This window comes from Myxine glutinosa, chromosome 2 (genome assembly GCF_964187855.1).
Source record: "Myxine glutinosa chromosome 2, kmMyxGlut1.1, whole genome shotgun sequence".
Taxonomy (NCBI): domain Eukaryota; kingdom Metazoa; phylum Chordata; class Myxini; order Myxiniformes; family Myxinidae; genus Myxine; species Myxine glutinosa.
In genome coordinates this window covers 272121376-272142562 of record NC_136262.1, presented here as the reverse complement: position 1 = coordinate 272142562, position 21187 = coordinate 272121376, and the positions used below count along the sequence as shown (strand labels likewise).

The 21187-nt window shown below is 47.4% G+C and overlaps 1 protein-coding gene across 1 annotated transcript in view; it reads left to right on the top strand.

Annotated features, from left to right (window-relative positions):
* The window catches only part of CC2D2A (coiled-coil and C2 domain containing 2A), a 486222-nt gene that overhangs the window by 334055 nt on the left and 130980 nt on the right, over positions 1 to 21187 (top strand). The window contains exons 21-22 of the mRNA XM_078772721.1: positions 5205 to 5303; positions 9536 to 9706. Of these exons, the coding sequence (XP_078628847.1) occupies positions 5205 to 5303; positions 9536 to 9706 (270 nt within the window). The remainder of the gene's footprint in view (positions 1 to 5204; positions 5304 to 9535; positions 9707 to 21187) is intronic.

Genomic DNA, 21187 nt, shown 5'->3' with positions numbered 1-21187 from the left:
TTCAGATCAGAATAGACTTGGGTTGATTCAGAGCAGATGAACTTGGGTTGATTCAGATCAGATTAGACTTCGGCTGATTCAGCTCAGATGAACTTGGATTGATTCAGATCAGAATAGACTTGGGCTGATTCAGCTCAGATGAACTTGGGCTGATTCAGATCAGAATAGAATTGGACTGATTCAGCTCAGATGAACTTGGGCTGATTCCGATCAGAATAGAATTGGGCTGATTCAGCTCAGATGAACTTGGATTGATTCAGATCAGAATAGACTTGGGCTGATTCAGATCAGAATAGAATTGGGCTGATTCAGCTCAGATGAACTTGGATTGATTCAGATCAGAATAGACTTGGGCTGATTCAGATCAGATGAACTTGGGTTGATTCAGATCAGAATAGACTTGTGTTGATTCAGATCAGATGAACTTAGGTTGATTCAGATCTGACATGACTTGGGCTGATTCAGATCAGAAAAGACGGGTTGATTCAGATCAGAATAAACCAGTTGATTCAGCTCAGAATATATTTGGGTTGATTCAGATCAGAATAGACGGGTTGATTCAGCTCAGATTGGACTTGGGTTGATTCAGATCAGATTAGAGTTTGTCTGATTCAGCTCAGATGAACTTAGGTTGATTCAGATCAGAATAGACTTGGGTTGATTCAGATCAGATTAGACGAGGGCTGATTCAACTCAGATGAACTTGCGCTGATTCAGCTCAGATTAGACTTGAGTTGATTTAGCCCAGAATGAACTTCGGCGGACTCCAGGCTGATGCAGGTGCTTTCCATCTTGTTCCCCTGCAGGTGATGCAGTTAAAATCTGTGTGATTGACGTCTCTCATCAGTAGGCCGAGTTCCAGGCCTGATTCTTTAACATCGCAGGCGTGATGGTGGATTCGCTTTTCTAGCGTCTCAATTCTTGCCCTGCTCCTTTGGCCCTTTTATCCATCTGTGACTCCGTCCTCACTCACTCCACCTAGATCACATGCATTCTTGCAGAATCCCACTCTTGGTAACCCTTCCCAATTCCAAGCTGGTGCTCACCTCGATACCTTTATTTTCTTGTCTGTGGAACCGACTTGACTTGTCGGTCGTCCCCGTGCCCCTCCATCCAGTTTTCCAAGAGTGTCGCCCATCGTCGCCCCATCATTTCTCATACATTCATTGCTGCCTTCGTCTATTTACATTGAACCCTAGCTCTAGATGCAACCCTAACCCTAACCCAAGCTCTAACCCTAGCTCTTTTCATTTCTTACACTCGCCCTCGTTGTGTCGTCCTTGTTGTTTATATTTGAACCTGCTGTCCTGTTATTCATCTCCTCTGTGCGTTGCTGTCCTCTCTATATAAATCATTCATCACCTGCTGTCCTCTCTATATAAAAAGCAGATTTGCCTTTCACGTGAATGGTTAGTAAACAGCATGCTGGATCGCTAAAGACCTTCAAGGAGGGCATCATTTCATCGTTGAGGAGGACAGTTAGTGGACAATTTCTGATTGTATTAATAATATGTTTCACACTTCGCTGCCTCTGAGAATTGCATCCAAACTCACCTCATTCATCACTACTTGGAACAATCTGTATCCTTATTAAACTGCTCATGTGAAAGCTTGTGGTTCATCATTGTGACATCAGATGTCACTACTCTTATGGACATCTCGTGCTGAACATTGTATGAAAGGTCACCTTTCCCGAGGATTATTTTCTTGTATCGTGTGGTTGAAACACCGCTCAGCTGTTTTCTTGTTTTATCATCACATTAATCCTGCAACACTAATATTTTTCTCAACACACCCAGTCAATGAGCACACTTCAAAAAGGCAGCCATTATTTTGGTCCACCGCCACTCTGCCAAGTTTGGAGATGGGAACAACAACAACAACAACAACAACAACAACAACATGCATTTTAAGGCCATTTAACCTGCTAGAGCGGGGGTTAGCCTTGTGGTCCCCATGACAATCTTCTCTATTTTGCCCTATTTTCTGCATCTCTCCTTGTTAACCCCTTGCCCGCATTTCTTCCTCCACCATCTTTAGCCAAGTCTTTCTCGGTCTTACCCGTCCTCTACTTCCTTCTACATTCATTTCCATCACTCTTCTCAACCAGTCACTTTCATCCTCCCTCAACACATGACCAAACCATCTCAACTTGTTCCTCTTCACAGCATCAATCACAGGCTCTATTCGCATCTTCTTTCGCAATTCATCATTTGTCTTCCTCTCTCTCAACGATACTCCACACATCCATCGAACCATTCGCATTTCCACCCTTTCCAGCCTTCGTTGCTGCTCGACGTTCATTACCCATGTCTCGCTCCCAGAAATCATAACACTTCTCACACATGCAGCACACACCTTTCGCTTCAGCTTCAACGACACTCCCCTCCTCATCAGCATGCCACTCAGTTCCGGAAACTTCTTCCATGCACATCTGACTCGAGCAACCGTTACCGAGTCTGATCCACCTTCTCCATTCATCGTGTCTCCGAGGTAGCAAAATGTTTTCACACCTTCCAGCCTCACGCCGTCTCCAAGATCCAACTCAACATTTCCTCCATCTGCAGCTCCCTCTGTGCACACCTTACATTTGAATGTAGCTGCCACACTGGTTAATGACCCTCTCAAACCACTACATTTTTGATGGACCCACTCAGCGCACATTGTACATTGAATGGAATTCACTCCGACACCCTTCCTACACACAGCACAGGGCCACTTCCCAGTTCTTTCCACCTCACCACATGCTTTACCACTTGCCATCACCTTCGTCTTTCCTATATTCATCTTCAGACCTTTTGTCTCCATACATTCCTTCCACTTGTTCATCTTTTCCTTCAGTCCATCCATACTTTCCGCAATCAACACCAGATCATCTGCATACAACAACTCCCACGGTAATCCCTCCTTTACTTTCTGAGCCAGCATCTCCATCACAGCTACAAATAGTAGTGGACTTAGTACCGACCCCTGATGCACTCCCACCTTCACCTCAAACTCACCACTGTTCCCGTCCTTCGTCCTTACAGCTGTGCGCGCTCTTTTGTACATTGCCATCACTATTCTGATCAACCATTCCTCCACTTCTAACATCCTCAATGCCCATGTCAATACTTCACGTGGAACCCTATCGAATGCTTTCTCCAGATCAACAAACCCAAGAAACAACTTCTTCCTCTTCTCCATGTACTTCTCCTGCAACTGTACTTCTCCTCACAATAAAGAGCACGTCTGTCGTTCCTCTACCTGGCATAAATCCAAACTGCATTTCGTCGATCTTCACCTTCTTCCTTATCCTCCTCTCCAACACCCTTTCCAATACCTTCATTCCATGCTCCAATAACTTTATCGCTCGGTACGAGCCACACTCCAGAGGGTCACCTTTCCCCTTGTATAGAGGGACGAGGGTACTCAGTTCCCAATCCACTGGAATGCGGCCTTCTTTCACCACCAGATTACAGATCTCTGTCATTCTCTTCACACCCCAACTTCCTGCTGCCTTCAACATATCTCCCACAACTCCCGTCGACCCTCCCGCTTTTCTACTCTTCATTGCTTTTATCGCTTCCTCAGTTTCCTTCTCAGTTATCTTCTCTGCCGGTCCTAAAACTGGGTTACTCTCCATGTTGCCATCCCATTCATTCTCTGTATTCAACAGTATTTCCATGTATCTTTTCCATCTTCCTTTAATTCCATCTGGGTCCACAACGATTTGTCCCACTTCATCCTTCAAGCAACTCACCCCCATCACATCACACCTCTCTTTTGCTATCTGCTTTGCAATCCTGAATACCGCTCTCTGACCCTCTTCCGAATCCAAGCGTTCTCCGAACATTTTCCTACATGCCTCCTGCTCCTCTGCTACCTCTTTCCTTGCAGCCTTCTTGGCTGCCTTATAACTTTCATGCTCTGCTTTTTCTGCTCCCGTACCCATCGCCTTCTGCCACTCCTTGAACTTCTTCCTATACTCGTCAATCCTCTTTCCAACTTCATCATCCCAACACCATGTTTCCGAGTGCCCCGGTGGTCCTTTTGTCCATCCGCATACCTCACCAACGGCTCCCAATAGACTATCTTTCCTTGACTTCCAACCACGTTCAAGCTCAACCACATCATCCTCTACCCGACTCAACCTCTCTTTTAATGCCTCCCTTACTGTCACCTCTTTCAACCTCCACGCCTTCATTCTCGGTTGGTACTTCACCCGCCGAGCTCTCCTCGCACCTTTCACCGTTATGTCGCAGACAACCAAGTGGTGCTGTGAAACAGCCTCCTCCCCCGGGATCACCTTTGTGTCCCGGAGGTGCCCCCTATCTCGCCTACGCACCATCAGGTCGTCAATGGTTGTCGTCGACCCACCTGACGTGTATGTAACAAGCTTATTATCCCCTTTTTGGAACTGAGTATTACAAATCAACAAATCAGCTCCATCAGCAAACTCCAAAATCCTTTCACCTTCTCCATTTCTCACACCATATCCGTAACCCCCATGAACTCCCTCAAAACCGTCCATACTCCTTCCCACATGTCCATTTAGGTCTCCTCCTACCACAACAACTTCCTCATCTTTCACGTTTTCCATCAGCTTCTCTATCGCACACCAGAACTTGTCCTTCTCTTCATCGCTCAGACCAACCTGCAGAGCATATCCCGAGATGACGTTCACCAAGAACTTTCCAATCATCATTTTCACCATCATCAACCTATCACTCACTCCAGTCACACTCACAACACTGTCTACAAACTCCTCAGAAAACAGGACACCAACACCATTCACGCCCTCTGGGCACCCTTGCCACACAAACTTGTATTTCTGTCCCTGCCTACCCTTCACCATTCTCACACCACTTCCCTTCCATCTCGTCTCTTGCACACAACATATGTCCATTCTTCTTCTGACCAATACATCCACCACTTCTCCTGATCTCCCTGTCATTGTCCCTACATTCCATGTCCCAAACCTCAGAAACCGATCTCCACTTCGGGCTGTACCCTGCTCATATGTCGTTGTAATTGTCATGGTTCTCTTTTTGAGGCAATGTTTTTATGGCCGGATGCCCTTCCTGACGCCAACCCTCTTAGTCGCCTCTTACGACACGCAGGGATACGGTGTACCTATTCTAACCAGGGTACACACCGGGACGGGAACATTAAAATGATATCCTCTGCCATCTTGCACTCGCCTTTGGTTTTTTTTTTTTTAGGGTGACAGGGAGACAGACGGAGAGACCCACACACGCACGGAGAAGGTCTGGCTCGGCTTCATTAACATCCCTTTCAACACTCTGTACCTGCAATCACGGGTGAGCCATGAAATCACGGATAAGTGGTAAAATCACGGGTGAGCCATGAAATCCTGGGTGAGCCATGAAACCCTGGGTGAGCCGTGAAATCCTGGGTGAGCGGTAAAATCACGGGTAAGTGGTAAAATCACGGGTAAGCCATGAAATCCCGGGTGAGCCATGAAATCCTGGGTGAGCCATGAAATCCTGGGTGAGCCGTGAAATCCTGGGTGAGCGGTGAAATCATGGATAAGTGGTAAAATCACGGGTGAGCCATGAAATCCTGGGTGAGCCATGAAACCCTGGGTGAGCCGTGAAACCCTGGGTAAGCCGTGATACCCTGGGTGAGCCATGAAATCACGGGTAAGTGGTAAAATCACGGGTGAGCCATGAAATCCTGGGTGAGCCATGAAACCCTGGGTGAGCCGTGAAACCCTGGGTGAGCCGTGAAACCCTGGGTAAGCCGTGATACCCTGGGTGAGCCATGAAATCACGGGTAAGTGGTAAAATCACGGGTGAGCCATGAAATCCTGGGTGAGCCATGAAATCACGGGTGAGCCATGAAATCACAGGTGAGCCATGAAATCACGGGTAAGGCATGAAATCACGGGTGAGCCATGAAATCACAGGTGAGCCATTAATTCCTGGATAAGCTGTGAAATCACAGGTGGGCCATGAAACCCTGGGTGGGCCATGAAATCACGGGTGAGCCATTAAATCACGGGTAAGCCGTGAAATCATGGGTGAGCCGTGAAATCATGGGTGAGCCGTGAAATCCTGGGTGAGCCGTGAAATCATGGATGAGCCGTGAAATCACGGGTGAGCCGTGAAATCACGGGTGAGCCATGAAATCACGGGTGGGCCATGAAATCACGGGTGAGCCATGAAATTGCGGGTGAGCCATGAAATCCCGGGTGAGCCATGAAATCACAGGTGAGCCATGAAATCCTGGGTGAGCCTTGAAATCACGGGTGAGCCATGAAATCACGGGTGAGCCATGAAATCACGGATGAGCCGTGAAATCACGGATGAGCCATGAAATCACGGGTGAGCCATGAAATCACAGGTGAGCCTGGGATTAGATTACTGTAGTCTGCATTTAAATATTGCTTTTGGACCTATCTTATCTAATCGGCCATGTTTATCACAATGTATTCCTTGCTGTGCTCACATTCACATCCTCATGTGAGTTTATTGTTGTTTGGTTCATAAAAAATATATCATATTTGTTCACAAACAACAACTCTGCTGTCACCAAACGCAAGGGTGTTTCATATATCGATGTCCAACCGACGGTTGTATTTATTCCAATCTTTCGTTGATTGTGAAGACGAACACAAAGCGACATACTGACATGGCATCTGACAAACATACCAACAACATACAAGCAACATACAAAGAACACACCAACAACATATCAACAACATACCGACATGGCATCTGACAAACATACCAACAACATACAAGCAACATACAAACAACATATCAACAACATACCGACATGGCATCAGACAAACATACCAACAACATACAAGCAACATACAAACAACACACCAACAACATATCAACAACATACCGACCTGGCATCTGACAAACATACCAACAACATACAAGCAACATACAAACAACACACCAACAACATACCGACATGGCATCTGACAAACATACCAACAACATACCAACAACATACAAGCAACATACAAAGAACACACCAACAACATATCAACAACATACCGACATGGCATCTGACAAACATACCAACAACATACAAGCAATATACAAACAACACACCAACAACATATGAACAACATACCGACATGGCATCTGACAAACACACCAACAACATGCAAGCAACATACAAACAACACACCAACAACATATCAACAACATACCGACATGGCGTCTGACAAACATACCAACAACATACAAGCAATATACAAACAACACACCAACAACATATCAACAACATACCGACATGGAATCTGACAAACATACCAACAACATACAAGCAATATACAAACAACACACCAACAACATATCAACAACATACCGACATGGCACCTGACAAACATACCAACAACATACATGCAACACACCAACAACATAACAACATACCGACATGGCATCTGACAAACATACCAACAACATACAAGCAACATACCGACATGACATCTGACAAACATACAAACAACACACCAACAACATACCAACGTGGCATATGACAAACATACCAACAATATACCAGCAACATACAAACAACACACCAACAACATATCAACAACATACCAACGTGGCATATGACAAACATACCAACAATATACAAGCAACATACAAACAACACACCAACAACATATCAACAACATACCGACATGGCATCTGACAAACATACCAACAATATACCAGCAACATACAAACAACACACCAACAACATATCAACAACATACCAACGTGGCATATGACAAACATACGAACAATATACCAGCAACATACAAACAACACACCAACAACATATCAACAACATACCGACATGGCATCTGACACACATACCAACAATATACCAGCAACACACCAACAACATATCAACAACATACCAACGTGGCATCTGACAAACATACCAACAATATGTCAGCAACATACAAACAATACACCAACAACATATCAACAACATATCAACAACATACCGACATGGCATCTGACAAACATACCTACACTATACCAGCAACATACCGTCATGGCATCTGACATACAAACAACACACCAACAACATATCAACAACATACCGACATGGCATCTGACAAACATACCAACAATATACCAGCAACATACAAACAACACACCAACAACATATCAACAACATACCGACATGGCATCTGACAAACACACGAACAACATATAAACAACATAGCGACATGGCATCTGACAAACACACCAACAGCATATAAACAACATAGCGACATGGCATCGCACACAGTTGTCATTGTTCACAGCTCCTCTCCCTTCCCTATGCGCTACTTTGCCACTTCCTTACACAGTTTCCCAATATTCATGAACATCCCTTTGTAATTACGAGATGGTTCTATTTACAAATGTATCCAGAAACTGATCATTACCATGAGTGATTCTCATCCAGGAAGCAGCCAGAAATTCCCAAAACACTCGCAGATCGTACCACAGGTTGTAAAATTGCTGTAACATGTACACTTTTCACCTTTTACTCTGGTCTTCATTTACAATTGGCATCTTGCTCCAATTAATATTTTACCGTAATCTATAAATAAGCAATTTGTACTCGATATCGAATCGTAGGTATGCTAGAAGAGCTCTCGACAGAGCGCGTACATCCACAAGACTGAACTATTTACATTTTGTATGCCACTGATCTGGATCTCGAGCTGAACCAAAATGGAATCCATAGTTCCTTGTCACACACCCAACCTGTCCTCCAAGTTCCTTCCGAAATCTTCCATAACCATTCGAGATATCCTGCTATGTATCGTTTTTAGCCCTATCTCTCAATGGTGAAGAATCACTTAAGAATTCTCTTATCCGGATCCACATCCGAATCTTCACTAAAATCTAATCAATTCTTCCTTGTCACACATCCAACCTGTCCAACAAGTTTTGTCTGAATCCGTTCATAACTTTGTGAGATATCCTGCTCACAGCCAGACAGGGGTGAAAACATAATCTGCATCCACCCTCGGTGGTGGAGGTAATTAAAGGTGATCAATTAACAGGTGTATCAAAAACGATGTTAAATAAGTGGAAAGTTAATGACAATGCCATGGCTTGTGCTGTAACAGGTATACTGCAAGTTTTTGTCACATCACTTTTTCTCACCATGACACAAGTTCATAGATTTTTAACATGCATTGTGTACAAAAAGAAAAATTACAATAAAAAACTCAATTTGTAAATTAATTACTCACTTTACAATTACTTTACTCACACTCAATTACTCACTCACTTTGTACCAACACATTGTTGGTACAAACTCAACTTGTAAACAAATTACTCACTTTATATAACACATTGGTGGTAAAAACTCAACTTGTAAACCGATGACTCACTTTATATAACACATTGTTGGTACAAACTCAAATTGTAAACTAATGCTCACTTTATATAACACATTGTTGGTACAAAATCAACTTTCAATTCATCATCCTTTCTACCAGAATATGTTCTAACAAGGCATGACAACATACATCCGTAAAGACTTGCCTGGTGTGTGCCTGGTGTGTACCGGTCAGATTGAAGGTACATTCAAGATAAATGTGCCCAAGGTGCTGCTGGGTTACCGCCTTGAACAGGAAGGACTCCAGGGGTTCTGGCATCTACAAAACCCATGTCAGGCGGCGTTTCTCTCTGTGTACCTGACCACTGAACCACTAATAATCCCCGGAGAACCTGTGCGTGAAAAGGTATTTGTGCAAACGTAAAGTATGTAAATTATGTAAAAAGGATATTGTAAGAGTTATGTAATACATGTGAGTGCATGTAAGAGTACATGTAAGAACCATACATGTAAGACTTATGTAATTGTTGACCTCAGAAAGTGTTACGTGCTCCTCCCCAACCCCCTGGCCACGGTGTACCTCCGAGCCCCGAGAGGAGTCACGGCAGAAAAATGTGTTATTCTGTATGTCAAAGATCAACGGTGAAGCCACACCAATTGTTACAAACAAACAAATATTGTATTAAGATCACACAAGAATAACAGTACAACAATAATATTGTTGCGGATATGAGGATTGCATTTTTTTGATTGTGTTGTATTGTATTGGAAATGGTGATGAACATTGTTTGGATATGGCCCCTCCTGCCTCCGGAGTTGTGTAAAGATAAAAAGGGCGTCTCGGTAGTTAATTCCATAAACACCACATTGCAGGACACGATAAAACCCTTGTTCAGTAGCTTATATCTTATTATGTGTTTTAGAATAAGGCCTTGTCTTCCATTAGAATGACACTCCATTGCACCGAATCAATTAAGAATAGCTCCCCTTCAATAATTCCATTTCCCAGCCAAACTCTCCATCTGTGGGTAAAGCAGTTCACAAGCGTGGGGTGCACGCCCTCTCAATTCGCTGCTATAGTGAATATGTGCTCCGTGCTCTGTTTGACCAGGAGGGGCGGGGTCGCCAGGGAGAGGCAAGCCCAGGGCGCGCCACGAAGGGCGGGGCTGTGCAGCCCCATGCCCAAATAAGGAAACAAGCCCATGGCTCGCCACGAGGGGCGTGCTGTCGGCACGATGCCCAAATAAGGAGACAAGCCCGTGGGATTACAAGACAAGGTCACGAAACAGAGCACGGGGGAGAGGGCGTGTCAGTCCCGCGCTGGAGAGAAGTGAGAGGGAGGGAATATGAGCTGAGCTGCGTGGAGAGGTACATGACAAAGAAAGGGTCCAAGAGAAAGCAGAGGAACTTTTACGAACGAGTTGCAAAGAGATACGGCAGATGAGTCCAGCCCCATTTCAACAAGCCGCGTGAAGCCCTGACGGGGCAGCGAGTGACCCTGCCGGCGTGCGCTGTAAAGCCGAATACCAGGAGCTGCTGGCGTGCACTGTAAAGCGGATTACAAGGAGCTGCCGGCTCCCCGCTTCCCGCCCGGAGTGGACCTGCTCGCTGTGCCCTGTGATCCCACCTGCTCATCCTTTCCAGCCATTCCTGCCTGCAAGTTCCCCATTTGCGTACGTGAGTTTGTTTTGTTCGTGCTGTCCTGGGTAGTAACTAAGTCTGTATAAGCTAGTAATTTTCACTGTGTCACCTGCGTTTTCATGTCCGCTGTAAATACCCGTGACTGCTCTTTTTGCTTATGTGTGTGTAAATAATAATAAACCCCGTTACTCTTCTGTACCTCTTCTTCTTCTTCCTCTTTGCATTCGTCGTCTTAGTCTTTTCCACATTGGGTATCTGTGGCGCGATACGGCCAACGTTTGGGTGAATCGGGTTTAGTCGGCGAACAACTGTTCGGCCGCGGTGCCTTCGCTCGGCAAACAACATCCTTATCCGCGGACCGTAACAATTGGTGTCAGGAGTGTCGGATCGGACCCGAAGCGCGCTTAACGTGCTCAAAATTACGAACTGCTGGAAATTTGTGTTGTTTTAAAGCAAAACCCGAATTTTGAAATCGCGCCATGGCTGGTCAAGGCGACGGGATGCCGGTGGGTGAGCTAGAGGAGGGGTTAGGAGTAACCCAGGATCAGAGGGACGAAGTAGAGGAGAACATTGGCAATGTGGTTGAGGGGGTATCAGGTGCACAAAATGGCGCTCTCGCGCACGAGGTTTCAGGCGCGCAAAAAGGCGCCTCGCACGAGCGCGCGGTAGCCGAGCCCGCTGTATCAGCGGGCTTTAACATGCAGCCGATTGACATGCAGGCCCTCATTGCGCAGCTACAGGCAGTTGTACAGATGAGTATGGGAGACCAAATTGGAGGTTTGAAACACAGTATGGGGGTAATGGGGAACCGGATGGATGCTCAGAGTGAGCAAATGGGGAACCGGATGGAGGCTCAGAGTGAGCAATTGGGACAAATGGGGGAACGGCTAGAAGCAAAATTTGAGGGTTTAGACAAGAAATTTGAGGGATTAGACAATGGGATAGAGGGGGTGAAACATGGGTTAACGGGGGTGGAAAATAGAATGGCTGCCCAGGAGAATCAGATAGAGGGGGTGAAAAATGGGTTAGAGGGGCTAGAAAATAGGATGGAAGACAAATTGCGGGAGATAGGGGAGCAATCCGCCCGAGAAATTAAACAAATGGGAGAGCAGATAGAGGAGGTAAAAATCGGGGTAGAAACCAAACTGGATGCTCAGAGGGATGATTTGGGACAGATGAGGGCGGCATCTACAAAAGAGAGGGAGGAGATGAAGGAGGAGATACGACGAGGTGTAAGTGAGGAGGTCTCGGGGGTACGCAAGGAGGTAAAGCGAGGTGAAAAGCATATAGAGAAAGAGGTGAGGAATAATACGGCTAGGTTACAGGGGGGAATAGAGGACCTGACGGAGGAGGTGGAACAGCTGACGGAGGGACAAAAAGAACTAACGGAGCAGGTTCAAAGGAACACTGCGGTACTAGGAGGGTTAAAAGCGACACAAAACTACATAAAAAATGACTTGATAGCGACACAGAGGCAATGTCAGATGGTACGTGAGGGACTGACAACGAGGTTGGAAGAGGTGACAGAAGTAATGGAGACGAAGGACCGAGAGGTGAGGACGCACATAGAGACGGTCAAAATAGCCTTAGAGGACGAACTTGAGGAGACGCACCGGGAAATAAAAGAGGTGAAGCAAAAATTAGAGGAAGTGGAAGAAGAGGTGAGTGAAATTAAGAAGAGACGGACAGAAACTAAGAGAGAAATACAGGAGGAGGTGATGGAATATGTACAAGGTCGGTGCTCATATCATGATGATGTGCTCGCTAACCAAATAATGAGTTTGCAGGTGGCAAAGGAGGTGCGGAGACGAGGTGCCAAGGTGAGTGGCGATATACGTGGAAATGTACATGATGTGAGGAAAGCTTCAGTCGGCTTGGGGATTGATTTGGATCCGGGTGTTCGTGAAAGGCCATTGGTGAAGTGTGCGACAGGTACGATGTGCGAAAGAGGAGGTGTGCGAGAATGTCCGACTCTGGGGTGTGTGAGGAAAAAGTGCGCGCCGAGGAGTGAGGGTGCTGTCGAGAGTGAGTTGGTCGTAGCGCGTGTGCGAGGGAGCACATGGAAGCGCGGTGTGGTGAGTGTTATGGAGGAAGTAACGAGAGAGTGTGCGCAAGAGGATGCGTGAGAAAGGTGTGTAACGGACAGGTGCATGAGGAAAGAGTGCGCTGTCGAGAGTAAGGGTGAGTGCGTTGTCAAGCGTGGTGGTGAAAGTAGTGAGAGTGACACGGAGCGTGAGTTTGTTGTGACAGGTGAGAGAGGATGTACACCTGGAATGGAAGGATGCACACTTGGAATGGTAGAGCGTGTGTGGGAATGCACACTTGAGTTGGTAGTGAGGCACGTGGTTGGGTGTGCGAGTGAGCGCACACCTGTGGTTGTCACAGAGGAGGTGACCGAAGAGGGAGCGCGAAGAGGTGTGTTGGTGAGGTGTGCGAACGACGAATGTGTGCCAAGGTGTTCGGTGGTCAGGTGTGTGACCAAGTCTGTGAGCGGAATGAGTGTACCTGGGTGTGTAAGAGAAGGTGCAATGACGAGGAGCATGGGAACAGCTGGATGTATGAGCAAGGAACGGGCTGCGGGGTGTAAGCATGCAGGTGAGGCATCGACGGTAACCGGGTTAGCGGTTAGAACGACATTTAGCCGAATCGGGCCCTCGGTGCGTGCCGGGTTTCGCATGCCGCAAGGACCAGCGGGGATCCGAACCACGGCGGGTTCGAAAGGACCGCCGTACGTGATCCACGCTGGGCCTCGCTTGGAACGGACGCGTCCGTGCTCCGCTAGGCGGAACGGGCAGCCCGATAGGAAGGGTCGTCATGGCGACCCCTTTTTGTTGAGGCGTTCCGGCAGGTCGAGATCGGGACATTGGATGGCTCCGTGCCGAGGTGGTGAGTGGGATCTCGGCCCGGGTAAGCCCCCGTCCCTGCACCGAATGCGGGACGTATCCAGCCGCTGGCACAAAACAACCCGCATTCATTGCGCGGCTTTACGAAGCCGAGCTCTGGAAGTAAATTGGCGCACCGAGAGGCACTAGTAAGTAGACTGTGATGACGAGGATAGTGTTTTGGCCCCGAAATTAGAAAAACAAAATTTGATGATTGGCAAAGGATTGGCAGAGTGATGATTGGTAATGGTACAGTGATTGGCAGATGATTGGCAAATTTTTGATTGGTTGGAAATTGGACGAGCAAAATTTATAGTAAGAGATGCCCCATGTGATGGGATGGCCAATCCACCATCCCTCACAGCGGGGGGCAAAGGAGCACTAGGTTATGGGGTGTATGGCAGTGAAAACTAGCCCGGGTGGGTTAGGATATATCGTGTGTAGGGCCCTAGAGATTGACATTAGGTAACGTTAAGGTTTAGTTAGTGACTGATACCTGTAGTGGGGACGCAGGTAGTTTAGAGTGGATGATAATGACGAGGGAGCGCAATAGTTTAAAGGGGCGACGGGGAAGCGCAAGTTCCAGAGGGGAGTACTTAGATGAGATGATGCTGTGTGTTTGAGGATTGGAAGGGTATGGTGAACAGGTGTGATTGAACAGGTGTGATTGCACAGGTGTGCAACTGAACAGGTGTATGGAGCAGTGTTTGAGTGATGGTGATGGTGATGTGTGTTGTGTTGACCAACTGGTCCAGGAAGAGGAGGAGGGTGCAGGTGGCACCAGGTGTGAGTGCACAGGTGTGCAACAACAGGTATGAGGAAAAGGTGTATGGAATAAATGGTAGTGTGGAGTATATGGAGTATTGGAATGGATGGTCGTGGAGTGAGTATGGTGGAAACTATGGAGTGGAGTGGATGGTGCGAAGGTGTGAATGGGGGAAGAGTGGACCCCCATCACGAATACCCGGGGCGGGTAGTGTAAGTGTTAGGTAGAGGGTATAGGTAAATTGTGGTTGGATATTGGCATCTGTGGTGCGGGTGGAAGAATGGTGATTTGGATGGGTGCATTAGTGTTGTGGAAATGGCTGGGCGTGTAACCTGTTAGTGTGTGTAGTTGGTTTGGGCACTCCACCACTGTGAGGATGTCGGCCAGGTGAGGCCGCAGGTGGGCTCTGGGAGCCGGTAGTTGTGGATGGGGCCCGAGGATCCGGAGGACGGACCCGGGTAGCCCAGTGCCAGAGGGCACCGAGTGGGGTGACAGAGCCAGGAGGGGCCTTCCCCAGTAGATAGGTTAGGGTGAGGAGCTAGGTAAGCTCGGGTGGCAACTGCAGTGGTGGAGGTGTGCAGGTGGGTAGACCTGCTGGGAGAGCTACACGTCACAGCCCAGAAATTGTGCAAGGGCACCGGGAGATTAATCGGGGGAGTGAGACCCCAAATTGAGAAGCACCACAGTTTGGTCAATGGGAATTGGTTTTTAGAACCCATAGTGTAAGTTGGCCAATGGATTGGCAGGGAGAGACCCCGGGTAGTGTAACGTGTGTTAATGTCATTTAGAAAGTAGTTAGGATGAAGGATCTCCTCGCATCATCTACATCCACTCACCTGAGATGACGTACCTCCACACCATGCCATGTTTTATTATTTTTTATTGTGCAAATGTTTGGAATGTGAGACGCATCATGACGTGGGTGTGACATTGTGCTTTGTGTTCCATCTCTTCCTCCTTATGAGGATTGATGATGAATTTGGTGATGGCAAATTTTGGCTAGAGGGATTGTGGTGACGAATTTGGAATAGAAGAGATATGGGGAGACGTGACAGCGGCGACGAATTTGTAAATGTGTAGATTTCTGTACATATGGGGTAAGGGCAAGGGTAGTGTAGGTGACAGGGGGGTGACGTACGGTAGGGACGAGCTTTCTCACTTCGCCCTCCGTACGCATTTCACCTTGCATTGCCTTATTGATGTGTACCCTTGTGACCTTACCCCTCGCTCATCTGTCTTCCCCCCTTTTGTCTCCCACATGACCTGAGCGCCACTGGGCGCCGAGGGGAGCGTGCGTGAGTCGGCCATTGTGCGCCCGGAACTCCCAGAACCAGCTGTCTGCATCGATGCACCACATTATGGACCACACATCTGTGGCCGAGCACCACTGATGGACCCCATGGGTTGGGGCGTGGCCCCTCTGCTGGAACCGGCCATGAGGGCCCGAAATCTTGCTGGCGGACCTTGGCCACAGGGCACCGATGCCCCACAGGTGAACCACAGTAGTCGGCCTGGTGGGCCATAAATAAATAAAAGGGACACGTTGGGTGCATTTTATTGTAATACAAATAGGCCGCCAGCAAAGAAAATGACAACATCTGGAAGAAAGTAGATAGCCAGCAGAGGGAGCCGAAGAGCAAGGGACCACCTGCAGGGTTAGGGGTTGTTGATTTATTTTTATTGATGAACTATGGTGACTGCACCGATGGGTGCTTGAGGGTGTTTTGGTGCGTTTTGGGTGCTTTCATGGTGCATTGATGCAGAGCAGACTGTCTCCCCCCCAGAAAGAACAATCACAGGTCCTGGGTTAGTCTTGTAAATAAAAGTAGTGTCAACTGTAAATAATGCTCCCCACCGTCAGTGTGTAGTTTGAAGACCATTCCGCAATTCGGTTAGCTGTGGGCGTGAGTCTGTTAGGCAGGGTGCAATGGAGCAGCGGGACATATTTATTTATGTTTTAAAACTGTTGCACTCAGGGTCAGGTTAAAAGTAGAGGGAACTACACCTACGTGTCACACTAAATAAAAGTTGTAGGCCTGGGACGTGCCTAAGAGGAGGAGGGTGCAGTGTTGCGGATATGAGGATTGCATTTTTTTGATTGTGTTGTATTGTATTGGAAATGGTGATGAACATTGTTTGGATATGGCCCCTCCTGCCTCCGGAGTTGTGTAAAGATAAAAAGGGAGTCTCGGTAGTTAATTCCATAAACACCACATTGCAGGACACGATAAAACCCTTGTTCAGTAGCTTATATCTTATTATGTGTTTTAGAGTAAGGCCTTGTCTTCCATTAGAATGACACTCCATTGCACCGAATCAATTAAGAATAGCTCCCCTTCAATAATTCCATTTCCCAGCCAAACTCTCCATCTGTGGGTAAAGCAGTTCACAAGCGTGGGGTGCACGCCCTCTCAATTCGCTGCTGTAGTGAATATGTGCTCCGTGCTCTGTTTGAACAGGAGGGGCGGGGTCGCCAGGGAGAGGCAAGCCCAGGGCGCGCCACGAAGGGCGGGGCTGTGCAGCCCCATGCCCAAATAAGGAAACAAGCCCGTGGCTCGCCACGAGGGGCGTGCCGTCGGCGCGATGCCCAAATAAGGAGACAAGCCCGTGGGATTACGAGACAAGGTCACGAAACAGAGCACGGGGGAGAGGGCATGTCAGTCCCGCGCTGGAGAGAAGTGAGAGGAAGGGAATACGAGCTGAGCTGCGTGGAGAGGTACACGACAAAGAAAGGGTCCAAGAGAAAGCAGAGGAACCTTTACGAACGAGTTGCAAAGAGACACGGCAGATGAGTCCAGCCCCGTTTCAACCAGCCGCGTGAAGCCCTGACGGGGCAGCGAGTGACCCTGCCGGCGTGCGCTGTAAAGCCGAATACCAGGAACTGCCGGCGTGCGCTGTAAAGCGGATTTACAAGGAGCTGCCGGCTCCCCGCTTCCCGCCCGGAGTGGACCTGCTCGCTGTGCCCTGTGATCCCACCTGCTCATCCTTTCCAGCCATTCCTGCCTGCAAGTTCCCCATTTGCGTACGTGAGTTTGTTTTGTTCGTGCTGTCCTGGGTAGTAACTAAGTCTGTATAAGCTAGTAATTTTCACTGTGTCACCTGCGTTTTCATGTCCGCTGTAAATACCCGTGACTGCTCTTTTTGCTTATGTGTGTGTAAATAATAATAAACCCCGTTACTCTTCTGTACGTCTTCTTCTTCTTCCTCTTTGCATTCGTCGTCTTAGTCTTTTCCACATTGAGTATCTGTGGCGCGATACGGCCAACGTTTGGGTGAATCGGGTTTAGTCGGGGAACAACTGTTCGGCCGCGGTGCCTTCGCTCGGCAAACAACATCCTTATCCGCGGACCGTAACAATATGAATCAAAAGTACAATCAATATCCTATGATGGTACACTCAGTTTTGTAATATATAACTCACTGTGCTCCAAGTGAGTGAAACAAGAACATCCCCAATGTCTCTAATCCCCGGCTTCAAGCGAAAGTCGATCCACTCCAGCGATCATCAGATCAATGTCCAATTGAGACCAGAATCCCGTTGGGTTGGCAGTTACAGTCCTGCTGCCAAAGCTGTGCAAAGGCGCCCTCCAGGCGACTGGGAAATCCAAAGGCGCCCCCCAGGCGACTGGGAAATCACACCCTCGGGTATGGTCGTTCCGCGGCTCACAGTCGGCGAACCCCAGATTTACCTTCAAAATCCGCATTGCACACACACACACACACACACACACACACACACACACACACACACACACACACACACACACCAGATACGTCTGAATGCGGTGACAATGGCTGACGTGAAGCAAAGAAAAACCTTGCGCCACGCGCAAAGGCTGAAGCAAAGCAAACAAACCTTGCTCGGCGCACAAAGCGCACGAGTAAAAATGGCCGACGGCCCATTCTCGAGACGTAACGGCCTGACGATAATTCTCTCTGGGAATCGATCGCAAAACCTGACACGCAGGTTAATCTGTCACAGCGATAACCACTCTGTCGCAGGAATCCCTTTCCTGGGAAACCCAAAGTTCACTCGTGACTCTTGCTCGCCAACGTTCGCTCCGGACCGCAAAGCAACTATGCTTCTTGTCCGACTCCACTCGCTCCGCCTTCTTTTTTCCTCTTCCTCTTCGTCGTCATCGTCCGGTTCCCGATCCGGTTTCCTGTTTCTTTTTAACACTAACTTTTTCACCCTTTGAAAACAGTTCATACACAATAAACCTTTTGAAAACAACGATAGTACATGGAACGAAAAATGTTTCAAGTGGATGTAAACCACCACAACGGAAGTGACGAATCCCTAACACTTCCCCCCTCAAGAAAGAAAGTTTGAACATAGTGAAAACTTTCTTTGCAGGCAAAAACTCTTTCAACAAACAAAAGTAAAACTCACACCCAAATCATCAATTCATGTGAGCAACAATAATTTAATATTTCCCAAAAATAAAGCAACAAAACATCCAAACAACCTACAGAAATTTCCAAAGTTCGTTAACACTGGACAAAGCATCAGCAACGACATTGTCCCTGCCCTTTACATGCTCAATTTCCAAGTTGAACTCCTGCAAAGCCAAACTCCATCTCATCAATCTCTGATTTTTATTTTTCATTTTTTGAATGAAGGTTAAGGGGTTGTGATCAAAAATCCAAAACAAAGCAAATCTATAGCACTTTTTGAAGGAGGCCGAGCTGAGGGCCAGGTTTCATGGTGGTTGGGTGGTGAGGCCTGGAAGTATTCACTACATGGACACCTTTAGGAACGTGGAGTTCACGGTTAATCCGTGTAGGAATCTTGGCTCGGCTGCTCCGCAGCATTCAGTGCTTCAAACTCTTCCTAACTTTCATAATAATCACGGTTGGAGCGCGTGTCGCTGTAGTCACGTGAATAGCGGTCTCCTTCTGGGCCACTACTCTGATAATCATCCCGTCGGGAGCTGCCGTAACTCTGGGAGCCTCCATAGTAATCTCGACTGCGGCCACCACCAAAACTACTACTCCCACCCCGGGAGCCATAGCCACCCCTGAAACTACCTCCACGTTTTCCTCCTCTGTAGCCCCCTCGACGCCCATGGCCTGCCTTCTCTACTGTTATGGTCCGACCATCCAAATCCTTGCCATTCAAATCCTTTTCTGCATCTTTGGCGTCCTTTGTGTTTTCAAACGTGACAAAGCCAAACCCTCTCGACTTTTGCGTCTCCCTGTCTTTTATCAGCAACACTTCTAAGAGTGGTCCAAATTTGCCGAAGACAGTGTCCAGAACATCTTCCCTTGTGTTGAAGTTCAGTCCACCCACAAAGAGCTTGCCAAAATTGCCTCCATCCCTGACTTGTGTGTGCTGACACTTAGTTTCAAGGTACTTGACAAGAAGTGTCTGTGCAAAGCGTGACGTCAGTACCTTCCTCTTCTCTTCAGAGCGCTTCCTACCCATAGCACGAGTCACGGTACAGGATGGAAAGATACCCGGAATCTCCTGCTCTAACTGTGGAGTGTTATTTCCCATACTAGGCTTTTCAACAAACATCGGGTTACCAGAAACTTGACCACCGGCCAAATCATTCCCGATAACAAAAGAGATTCCCTCCACAGGAAGAGTGGCTTGTAAACCTATGGTGACCGGTCCTGACACCAAATCAGACTTTCAAATGGATGACATGAAGTGGAGCTTAAACATATCCACCAACCCCCTGTAAAAGAACACTAACACCAGTTGCCGTCTTCTCTGACAATGGCAAAATGCCTTCAAGCATCAAAGATTGATGTGCTCCTGTGTCCCTCAATACCCTAACAGGTATCTGGTTAGTCAAGTCTCCATCCAGTGACACAAACCCCTCTGAAATAAAAGGTTTGTAACCCTCTTGAACAAGGTCGTTCTGTGATGCCATAATTTTGGCATGGGAACCTTCACAAGGCACTGTCCCCCAAGGACGATTTCTCGCATTTGCCAATGCATTCAGAGTTGTACTAGTCTGACTCCGCTCCTGATTTTTCCTTTTCAGGGCATAACATTGGGACATCAAATGTCCAGGTTTCTTGCAAAAAGCGCAAGTAGGCCCGGAGGAAAAACTTGTGGTCTGCCTCGGGCCCCCCGGAAGATAAGTCTGTCTTGGAACTGTAGTCTTCTGATCCCTAAACGTCGCGGTATCAGATTTGTCCTCATAGTCCTCTCTAGGCTGCCTCCACGAATATTTGTTCTCCGCCCCTGATTTACCATAACTCCCCTGGCTAAATCTAGGTGGGAAGTTCGGTTTGTGGAACCCCATCCTATGTGTCAAGGCATAGTCATCTGCCACGGTTGCTGCCTCATACAACTCTGGTTCTTTCTTTTCATCCAGATGTACTTTAATATCCGTGTGGACACACTGATTGAATTACTCCACCAAGATCAATTGTCGCAACAGTTTGAAGTCTTTCCCATTCCCCTTCAAATCACACCACCGATCAAACATGGTTTCCTTCATTCTGGCAAACTCCACATGGGTCTCACTCTCCCTCTTCCTGGCATTCCGGAATTTTTGCCGGTAAGCTTCAGGGACCAATTCATAGGCTTTGAGAATGGTTTTCTTCACTATCTCATAATCTGCACATTGGTCAATCGGTA